The sequence below is a fragment of the Cyprinus carpio genome, chromosome B18 (genome assembly GCF_018340385.1).
Source record: "Cyprinus carpio isolate SPL01 chromosome B18, ASM1834038v1, whole genome shotgun sequence".
Taxonomy (NCBI): domain Eukaryota; kingdom Metazoa; phylum Chordata; class Actinopteri; order Cypriniformes; family Cyprinidae; genus Cyprinus; species Cyprinus carpio.
Window position 1 is genome coordinate 18,768,295 of NC_056614.1, and position 11,374 is coordinate 18,779,668.

The window sequence follows — 11,374 nt, forward strand, 5'->3', positions numbered from 1 at the left end:
AGGGGATGGGGGAGTCTTTTTCGCTCAGTAGTTTGGGTCCAGTCGTTTGGTGGTCGTTCTGCGCTGCCAGCCGCCTCTACCGCAGTTTTCTTGTATATTAAACGATATTTGTGATTTGCATTCCTCTTTGTGGATATACTGTCACATTCTGACACTAAAGCGCTCAAACATGTTACTGTTTGTGGTTAACCTCCGGCGAACACAACTTACAGTCGTTAGGGACTCATTTTGACTTGTAATCTAACCTTTGCGGTTAATGAAACCTTTGTAAACACAGTTGAACGAGAATATTGTGTAAAAATAATTTAGTTATGGCAGGTTTATAGCTCTCAGTCTGATAAATGCCTAATGATGTCATAGATTCCAACTAAGTCCTTCAGCAGCACGCGCTCATCGCTGAGTGGTGCTCGAGCCGCGAGTTCTGTAGTCCTGATTCTAAGGTCATGTGACCGCTCTTTTGTAAAACTTCATGAGAAAACAGTTCACATCAAGTGCGACGCTAGTCAGTAGCCCAGAGACCGTACCACTGAAAATGGGACTAAGGGACGAGCTCCTCAAAGCAATATGGCATGCGTTCACAGCCCTGGATGTGGATAAAAGTGGGAAAGTGTCTAAGTCACAGCTGAAGGTTTGTTTTAGCCACCAAATTAACGGTCTTGTTCTTTTAAGTTTGGGCACTGGAATGTAAACGCTGTTTCAATGGCTCAGTGCAGGAAATTCTTAGAGTTTAAGGACGTGTGAATCATAGTAGCCGCACTGAATGTAACAATGTTTAAAGTGACTTTTTTTTTTCTTTAGCATTTCAAACTAGTTTCGAAACTTCAAAACTGCTTCTGGTGTGTTATTGTAGTGTGTTACGGATGAGGTGTTAGATAATATATAACGGCACACCTTTAGTTATTTTCTAATCCTTCCCAAAACTTTGAATTTGCTTAAAATGTGTCTTTAAATACATTCAGATGAAAATAAGGTGTTCTGGTCTGCACATTAAGCTAATTATATCAATATTTTGTCTAAGTTATAAAGATGATAAGAATATATAACGAATAGTTGTGTAAGGTAACATCTGTGTGCATATATATATATATATTAGATGTTGATTATTCAATTCGAATTTACATTAATTAATTAATTATTATTGGATATGTTTTGGTGTTAAACTCCGTGGTGTCTTTCAGGTGCTTTCCCATAACCTGTGCACAGTGATGAAGATCCCTCATGATCCTGTATCTCTAGAGGAGCACTTTAGAGATGATGATGAAGGTCCTGTTTCCAATCAGGGATACATGCCTTACCTGAACAGGTTCATTCTGGACAAGGTGAGCACATTTGCCATTGTCCAAATAGGACTTTTCAGTTGTCAGGGATTTGAGGATTGTAGGTCCTTTGTGTTGGGACAATATATTTAAAGTATAACTTAATATTTATATTAGTCTTTCTCTGGATAAAATGTCTGTAGACTGCATTGACAGAGTGAAAAAAAAATTTTTTTGATGGCCATTCTTCTTATAAACAGCTTGTGGTTTTACATGCTGAGCTTTGCACTTTTTCATAAATGCTGTAATTCTTTTATGGATGTTCATTTTCTCATGTGAAAGTTTGTCATCCTCATGACTAACCCCAAATTTGACTAAACAACTGATGCACTTACTGCAGATCTACTGAAAGTAAATGTTAGATAAAATAACGAAAAGCTTCAGGGCTTGAGAATTTGTTTCTTTTTGCAAGATAAACGATGTTGAAAGTAACATGGAAGAATTGCTTCCTTTGTAATTTCTCATTTTCTTGTGCAAAAAAGGAAACAGAAGGAGGGAAGAGATTTCACAATGCACCACAAAGGATTCAGTTCTGGTGTATAGGACAAAATCATTTGTTGCTGAAAGGTATTATAGGCGATGTTGAATTTTAGTGCTTAAAATTCTTACAATGGAAAGGCAAATTATACCCTTTGCCTATTTTATGTTTGTCTGATGTCTCGTGTTTAGGTAAACTTGTATAGTTGTATGAGTGACCAAACACACCCTCCACCCTGCTGCAAAGAGACCCGCCTTTCCCCTTTCTCTGCCTTCCACTTTGACTCTCAGCCAAGCAATTTAACTTGTGGTCAGTGGGAGAAAACAAGTTACAGTGCTTAACTTGGTTTTGCAATTATACATTCACACACCTGCTAGTCATTGGCTTCTGTCTGAGACGATACACTAACAGCTTAGTCACATCTTACTTCTCGTTTTATGATGATGTATGATTGTGATTTTTGGGTAAATTATGCCCCACTTCTTTCTCGCCCTTTTTAGCTCTCTTGATTCCAGGAATGCATTGTCTGTAAAGTGCTCTGATGTCAAATGAGGAACAAAAGACGTAGACCCACTCCAAAAACACAAGACCAAAATAGAGTGATGCTATCAAAACGGGCTAGTGCTTTGTGACCCACTTCTTTTAATACAAAGTGTGGTTATGTTCCAGTATGACATGCTGTGACCACAGTATGCTCAGGTCGAAAATGTGTTTGTTTCTCAGCTAGGTTTTACTTGAGACGATGGTTAAATGATGGTAATAACATGTCTAACTGACAAGAAACATACACTGTCTTTGAGGTCAGTGAGATTTATTTATTAATATTTATTAATAAAATTGTTTTATTCAGCAATGATGCAGTAATTTGATTTTAAAAAGTACATGTTGTTACAAAAACATTCTGTTTCAGGTAAATGTTTTTTAAAAATATCTTATCAAATAATCCTGTATTGGTATCTATAAAAATATTTCATATCTGTTTTAAAAATATTTTTTGAAAAGCAAATCAGCATATTAAAATGACTTCTGAGGGTTCATGTGACATTAAAGAGAAGAGAAATGATGCTGAGCTTAGCCTTCACTGGAATAAATGACATTTTAAAATATATTAAAATAGACAGCAGTCATTTTAAATTGTAATAATATTTCATATTATTTTTGATCAAATAAATGCAGCCTTGATTGGCATAAGATACTTTTTTCAAAGACATTAAAGGTTTGAACAGTAGTGTACATTATTTAATATTTGTCAAAGTGGCACAGTTATCTAGAATGCTTGATTCTTATTGGTCAATCACAGCGTTTTACAGTTAAATAGGTTTGAATAATGACCACTAATGTGTATAATTGACCATTGTCCCAAGCAATTCATTTCCTGAATGTGCTAGTTTATTTAGCAGTGTCTTTCTCCTTGCATAATAAAATACTAAAATACTCAAATCAGCATTTTAAGTCCATTTATTTATTTTCCTAGTATCTGTGAAAAGTAGGATAATGGACAACTTCATCCCTTTCTTCCTTGTTATATTAAATAGTTGACTTTATGTGACTTCTAGCTCACAATATTCAGTGTCATTTGATTATACATGTAGGTCCTCTATAGCTAGAAATTTGACAACTGGTTGCATTGATTAGCTTTCAGAGTCCATGAAGTCTTGCTCATCCCAAACACTTCCTACCGTAAAACATAAGACTTTCTCACCCTCATGACCCCTGACAGTCAGAGAAACCATAAAGCAGTTATTCACAGGGATGATAAAGTCTATTTATGAATGTGATGGAGCCCGAGCTCCACTGAATACAAATGAACAGCTTCATCTGGAGAAGAACAGAGGCTCCACTGGCCACTCAGGTCTCCACAAGGCCCCTATTGTGAGCCTCCCAGAGAAAGCTGGGGCGCGATGGGAGGTGCGTGTGCGAGCGAGGGATGAAATCTGGCACATATACTTGTAAAAAGGAGCTGCCATTTCAAAACAAACATACTTGTACCACTGCAACTGAAACAACGCTTGAGTTGGTGGATTACAGTGACTGTTTCATGAGAGTCATGAGGGTTTCTTTTGTTGCACACATTACAGATGGAGGACTATAAATAGTGTTTGGCTATGAAAGTCAGTTCGAGCAGTTCAGCTTCTTCTTGTGGTTTGGTTTTAAAGTATGAGTTCATGGCAGTGAATTAATTATAACTCAATTTAAGCCAGCCATAGGCTTAAGTTTGCACGTTTTAAGTGCTTATGTCTGTATAAAATATGTGGAATTCTGTTGAATTGATTGAAATGTGATTTTTATTTTTTTTTTCATTGGAGTATAAATTTCACAAAACATCTGAAAACCAAACATGCAACGTAATATTTAGAGGCATTATATGCTTTTGATTCATATTAAATAATGAATTTGTGTTAGAGTAGACTAGCTTCCGTTAGCTTTTGAGTTATTGTGTCCAACACACATTAAGTATTTTATCATTTGAATTTTGCCATTTGAAGACATAATTAAGTTTCGGTTAAGCTTGCTTTGCTAAAATGTTTTGCAGTTTTCCCAACAGAATGTTCAGCACTAGTCAGATGGGCACTGGATGTAAAACTGTGCCCAGAATGCTCCAAAAGTATCCATGGGAACTCTAGTTAAGTACTGGGGGAAAACATGTCTTATTTGCAGTGCTGTGTGTGCCTTGAATAGGTTTCAGGCTTTCTTTGCACTTGTAAACCAGAATCAGGACATTTTGTTCATTTTGATCTGTATATCAGATTTAATTAGTGTTGAGCCTTTCTAACATTTTATTTTTTTTCTATTGTTGTTTGGCATCTCGCCATTGTTTTAGCATTTCTCAGTTCCATAAGGTCTCATGAGGATATTTTTATTTTTTCTTCAGGTCCAGGATAACTTTGACCGAATAGATTTTAACAGGATGTGCTGGACTCTGTGTGCCAGAAAGAACCTCAACAGAAACCACTTGCTTATCTCAGATGATGATGCATTTAAGATCTGGTGCATTTTCAACTTCCTCTCTGAGGATAGATATCCACTGGTCATGGTCTCAGAGGAGGTGAGGATAACTGTATTTTTGCAACAAAATTTTACAAAAAGGATGGAAACCTTTGCTAAGTTATCCAAACGTACATGCAACTCTTCAGTAAATGTAGATGCAGAGATTTGTTTTGACGATTTTCTGTGACTTTTCCAGTAGTTTGTGATTACTAGATAAAGAGTTTTGTCAATGTAATTATGCAGTTAGACACAAATAGCAGTTCCGTTCTGACAACATATTTTAGAGCATAACAATAACAACTGGTATTCAAGAAAAGTTTTTATTCATTACACATTCAAAATTCCTCTATATTTCTATAGATTTTTGGAAGCCCTGTAAAGAAAAAGAGAACAGCCTTTTCAGACCTCTTTTCCTGATTAATAGTGTAGTTCCCATTTCTAATCTCCCATGATATCTTTATGTAAATAAGATTTTTTTTATTCTTTGCTACTTCTGTTTTAAAAACTTCTGTTTAGTTCTTCCATTCTGGTTATGACTGTGATCAGTCTTTTAAAAAGGAAGTTGTCAGCTTGCTGTTATTATATGTCACTGCGATATCTTTTTGCTTAATAAAGAGGAACCTATATCAGGATTATTATACTTACTCTTAGTGAAATCAAAGCAGTCCTTCAGTCATTATGTGTTTTTCTGAATATGCTGTCTATGTTGTTGCACAAGAATAACTAGCATCTAAAAACAAACATGCACTTGTTTAAGGGCCACGAAAATACATGCAGTTTCCTCGTGTTTAAATGTATCATAAATGATTGATATACTTATAAGTTCATGCTCTCACCCTCAGATAGAGTACTTCCTTCGTAAGCAAACAGAAGCCATGGGTGGCAGTTGGATTGAGGAAAAGTTTGAAGAATACAAGCTCCAGCTGAGCAGCAAGCACCAGTGTCTGAATGTGTGGGAGCTGATTGAGTTGGTGGGTATGGGACACTTCAGTAAGGGCATGGACCGCCAGACCCTCTCCATGGGCATTAATGAAGTGTTCCAGGAACTTATTCTGGATGTGCTCAAACAAGTAAGAAGAGTACAGCTCCAGTATAATAGAAACTTTAAACAGTACACACATACATACAGGGTCCAAAATGCACTTTTTTTGCCATGCCTTCCAGTGGCATTCAAATTGAGAAAATCTATTTCTAATCAAACTATGTTGTACTTATAAAAATTTAATTATTAGGCTGTTTTTCTAGCATATTTTTGACAAAAAATATTGTTGTGACTCTCTCGTGATGAGCCAGTGTTAATCTCAGAGGGAACTTGTCACAAATGCTTTTTTAACTCGTACTGTGATTTTGATGGTGTAAAAGAACATTCCACATGACAGTAAATTTTTCCTCTCTTTGGGCATTTGGCAAGTGTTAATTTTGAACCCTGCATACATATGTACATTTTATTTTATTTTAGACAGTTGTGTTCATAAAGTCACATACCCTTTGCAGTATGATTGTAAATAAACACTTTATATAGGCCTAGTGAAATACAATTTAATTTATTTATTATTTTCATGTGTTTTAAAATGTAATTTAGTTCTGTGATGACAGCTGACATTATTCCAGTCTTCAGTGTCACATGATCCTTCAGAAATCATTCTAATATGCTGATTTGGTGATCAAGAAATATTTCTTATTATTATCAATGTTGGAAATAGTTGTGCTGCTTAATATTTTTGTGGAAACCAATACATTATTTTTACAGGCTTCGTTTTTTTCCAAACTTTTGAATGGTGGTGTATATATGATATTAAAGCATTTTTTTTAATTATTATTAGGTATGTTCAACAGTGAGCAATAAGCATGTGAACATATGATCAGAATTGTATATTCTTTTCAGCTCATTCATTCAGCACGATCTTTTTTGAATGAATGAGGCAAATCTTAATTGATATAATAACTGTGTTTAATTTTGCTAGTTGTTGTCAAACCTGTTACAATTCCATTTCCTCATGTTTAAGAAAGTAGGTCATACCTGGAATGTTAATGTCTTAACCAGCCTGTAACCTATTCCATATGCATCTGCTAATAATGACCTTTAGTAGACTGACTTCAGCCTTGATATGAGCTGCCTGAGTTTTGAAGTCTGTATGTTTTGGTTATCTGAGAGCAGTGTGAGCAAAGCACACTGGCATCAGTGTTGTTTTCTGCTTTGACTATAAATGAGAGAGAGACATTGGTGCCAAGGCCAGCTGTGCAGCCACAGTCAGGATCAGATACAGATTAACTAAGTCATAGGAAACTGGTGCTTAAACAGGATGCAATACTTACATGGCGTGAAAAGCACATTTAGCCTTAACGAGGCCTTAGGAAAAAATAACATGTGAGTCAGCATGAAGGATCCAGACTTTTAGCAATTGTAGCAGTGATACAGAATGACTCGTAGAGATAATTTGAGGAGCAGGACTCACCGTTGTTTCCACTTGTTGGCTCCACCAACAGTAAACTGTCAACTGAACTGTAATGTGACTTGTTCCTTTGACCTGTTCCAGGGTTACATGATGAAAAAGGGCCACAAAAGGAAGAACTGGACTGAACGGTGGTTCCTGTTGAAGCCCAACTTAATATCATACTATGCCAGTGAAGACCTTACAGAGAAGAAAGGAGACATACTACTAGATGGAAACTGTTGTGTTGAGGTATAAGGGCTCATCAAAGAATGATTTTCCATAATGATTTATTCTAAATGTCGTTTCAGCTTGGTTTTTACTGTAGCACTAATGTGTCATTTTCTGGTGACTTCATTCTCATGGATACATTTCCTTTTCCTCTTATCGTGATGACCTCATGCATTCCTCTGCAGTCCTTACCTGATAAGGAGGGGAAGAAGTGCCTTTTCTACGTCAAGTGTTCAGACAAAAGCTTTGAAATTAGTGCCTCTGATAAAAAGAAAAAACAAGAGTGGATTCAAGGTGAGATTTGAATCATCGTGATGATTCATTCTATTGTGTCTTTCACAGAAAAAAATAGAGACTGCCAGTCAAATGTTTGTTTTTTTATGATTTCAAACAGTTTTATTTAAATGTTCATGTTTAAATTACTTAAAATGATCAAAAAGTATGCCAGCTCATGAATTTCTTTATAAAATAAAATATGATTTAACATGTTAATGAATGGATTGGGCTGGATAATAAAGGAAAAACAGCAAACAAGACTACAGCACACATTCAGTGTTTTAGCATGGCGTCTTTAAGGAAACTCAAATATAACACATTTGAAATAATTTGGATGACATCAATTTTTTTAACATTATAAATGAGTTTTAGGACAATCTTACAAAGAAGAAAACATAGCAGTACAAAAGACAAGATCAATCTAATAATACAATACAATAGATAAATAATAATAAATAAATAAAGTTTTCAAAAAGTTGTAAATAAAAGCGTGGCATAGGAAAACAATGAAAATGCACAATCAGTATGATACAATAGAATTTAACTTAAAAAAAAATGCTAGAACTAAGATTCAGTCTACATCTCACAATGAAACATGTTCCCCGACATATTGCTTGAAAGGGCCCCAACCTTAATTAAACTGGTTAGATGAACTGGTTACTTCTATTCTTTATGCCCACTTAGCTATTCAGACTTGCATCACACTCCTGAAGGTGGGACGTCCAGCTCCACACCACGAGGCACGGCAGAAACGACGAGAGTTACGTCAGAAACAACAGGCTGAGCAGGAAGAACTGGAGCTGAGGATGAGAGAGCTGCAGACGGCCAATGAGAACAAACAGAGAGAGCTGGAGGCCATGAGGAAGGTTTGTAATGTTCTACAACAACAGATGCTGAGCTTCCAATCGCCCTGTATTTCTTGCAACTCACACAAACATGTCTCTCCCAGCACCTTTACTGGAAATTGGATGGTTTGTCACATTGTTCCTTCTAAATTTTAATATACAGAATATGGCTGTTATTTGGTGATGAAAAAACAATCCATTCGAGATGTCTCCATGTCTGGTAATACAGTTTGTTGGACTTGTAGAAAGACTAGCATTTAGTCATGCATGTGGAAATGGCAACACCCCATTTTACGATTAAAAAGAAAGGATTAAGTGCTGTTGGTATTGGAACAAAACTACAAACATACCCCCTGCACTGCAGTTTAATGAATGAAACAGGAACTGTCTGTTGCCACACTGACCATTCAAGAAACACTGTTTCCCCAGGAACCCATGGTGGCTCTTTGTAATCTCTCTCTCTGCTATTCATGAATTTCACTGAAACTCTCATCGTTGATTTCAAGTTCCACCTTCCCTATTCAAGCACTCTACAGAAACCTGTCGGCAGAAGTGGTTTCATCCTAAACGGCCAGTAGTGAAGCTGGAATTAGATTAGCTCAAGTGTGTGGTTTCACACCCTATATCGAGGTGTGGATTGAGTATGTATGTGTGAGAGTTGGGGGCTGGGTGACAAATTGTTCTTTTGTATTTAACCCTTCTTAACCTTCTTTCATCTAATTTCTCGTTATACTGGTTATCTTCCCCGGTTGAGTGTTTTAATATTGTTAAATCAGAGTTAAGCCAGGCTTTTCCCCAATGAGTTTTGTCTTCGGCAAGTGGATGTAAATCTGTAAGATAAGCATGACTGTGTTACAGATTCAGCACATTGGTTAATCTACAAAGACTTGTGAGATCTTAATGGCCAGCACTCAAAGTGAGCAGGAAAGGGTTTTGTCTGTAATTTTTCTTGATGTATAGACTTTAAACTATATACTAAATTAAATGTTTGGCATAGAATATAAACCATACTTAAGACATACTTAAGACCACTTGAACTAGCTATATGTAACAATAACCAAAACAAACAATTTGAAAAAATTATATATAATTATTGTTTTATATTAGGTCTATAAATTCAGAAACAAAATCAAAAACACATTTAAACAGTGTTTTATATATTACTATGCCTGCCTTTATAGACTTTAATACTACATTACATTTTGATGTACAAATAGAAACCAGTAATTAAGACTTGATTCTTTGACTAGATATGTTTATAGCAATATGCAACAACTATAATAAACAAGTTAAAATCATTAAAATAAAACAAAAAATATGCTTGACTATAAAATAAATATATTGTCTTATATATAAAATGTTTAAAAAATATATAAAATGTTAAAATAGATTAAAAATGTGTGTGAATTTCTGTACAAATTTAAATTTAATTGGATGAATTGGACTGAATAGTTCAGGAAAAGTTCAGGAAAACTTAAATCTTTGACCATTTAAAAGATTGGCCATAAAAACCACAAATAAATTGCTAAGTCTAACAGCTGACAGCTGATTACAGTAAATTACACAAAACACAATATTCTCTGATAGAAAACCTTTCTGACACAGTACATATAGTGCTAACTGGGAACAATCATTTGATTTACGCTGATGACAAGTTCTCATTGTCTGATCTAATTGTGTCTGAAATGTTGTCTGCATGGAGAACAGTCCAGCATTGATGTGTCAGTCCCTCTCCCCCGTCCTCTAATACATAGCAGGACAATAGGTGCCTGGGGAGAGAGCTAGAGAGGGCCGTTCCAAACCCTGAGGAGTTCATACTAAAACAATACCTTCCCTGTCACTCAGCGCTGCCACCTGGGATCTCACACTGACCTGCCATCTGACCACAACCATACAGAAAGTGATTGAGGGGTGATATTGTGGTCAGCTGTGTTGACAGAGGATACTGTTGCTGTTCATTTGTATTTCAACATCATGTGGTTTCCAATTAAAACCCGTTGTGTTAAAAGGAAAAAATGTATCACGTTTTTTTTTTTCACACTGTGTAAAAGGTTTATGGGTGTGACAGATGTGTCAGGTTTAGTAGTGTTTTTTTGTGTTTGGAAAGCCCCCTGCTGTGTTGAAGTCTGCATATGAAGTTTAATTGGCTGTAATCTAGATGGTTTGAACAATTGCATTCTGGGAAGGGGAATTATGATCCAATTTGTAAAATTTGCTTGTTTTCTCCATTTATAGCCAGCTCTTTAAATCCAGTTCAACATGATATGTATCTGATTTCTTTACAAATGAAGAGTGTATTTGTGTTGCACAGAAACTGGAGGAGGCTGCAGCCAATGCAGCAGAAGAAGAACGCAGACGTCTGCAGACCCAGAGCGAGCTGCAGGATCTTTACCGGGTGGAAATGGATAAAGAGAAAATGGTATTAGCTTGCTCTTTAAACTTGGTTGGTGACTGTTTGGCTAGCATATTGTTAACATGGCTTTTAGCACCGACTCTTCTATGCCCTTTGATATTATGTACCTAGAGAGGTTATGCAGACCAATGAGGTGCTGGATTACTTCAGCTCCACAGGTCCATATTTAGAATATTACAGGAAGTTTCCTGCAGCATAAGTTCTGCTTTCTACTGTTATAACTGGAAACATGAAAGCACAAAATTTGAACACAGTGCCACATAAAACCAAGCAGTCTGCACTGATTATTGTTTAAGGGATAGCTACTTAAAAATGAAATTTGTCTTAATTAATCATTCTAATGTTGTTCCAGACCTAACTTTACTCTCTTCTGTGGAACACAAAGATATTTTGAT

At 35.9% G+C, this 11,374-nt stretch overlaps 1 protein-coding gene across 1 annotated transcript in view; it reads left to right on the forward strand.

Annotated features, from left to right (window-relative positions):
- The first annotated feature begins 469 nt into the window (after nt 1–469).
- LOC109072922 (switch-associated protein 70-like) overlaps nt 470–11,374 on the forward strand; it is a 17,582-nt gene continuing 6,677 nt past the window's right edge. The window contains exons 1-8 of the mRNA XM_019089116.2: nt 470–628; nt 1,179–1,319; nt 4,667–4,840; nt 5,625–5,852; nt 7,320–7,466; nt 7,631–7,739; nt 8,406–8,587; nt 10,878–10,985. Of these exons, the coding sequence (XP_018944661.1) occupies nt 470–628; nt 1,179–1,319; nt 4,667–4,840; nt 5,625–5,852; nt 7,320–7,466; nt 7,631–7,739; nt 8,406–8,587; nt 10,878–10,985 (1,248 nt within the window). The remainder of the gene's footprint in view (nt 629–1,178; nt 1,320–4,666; nt 4,841–5,624; nt 5,853–7,319; nt 7,467–7,630; nt 7,740–8,405; nt 8,588–10,877; nt 10,986–11,374) is intronic.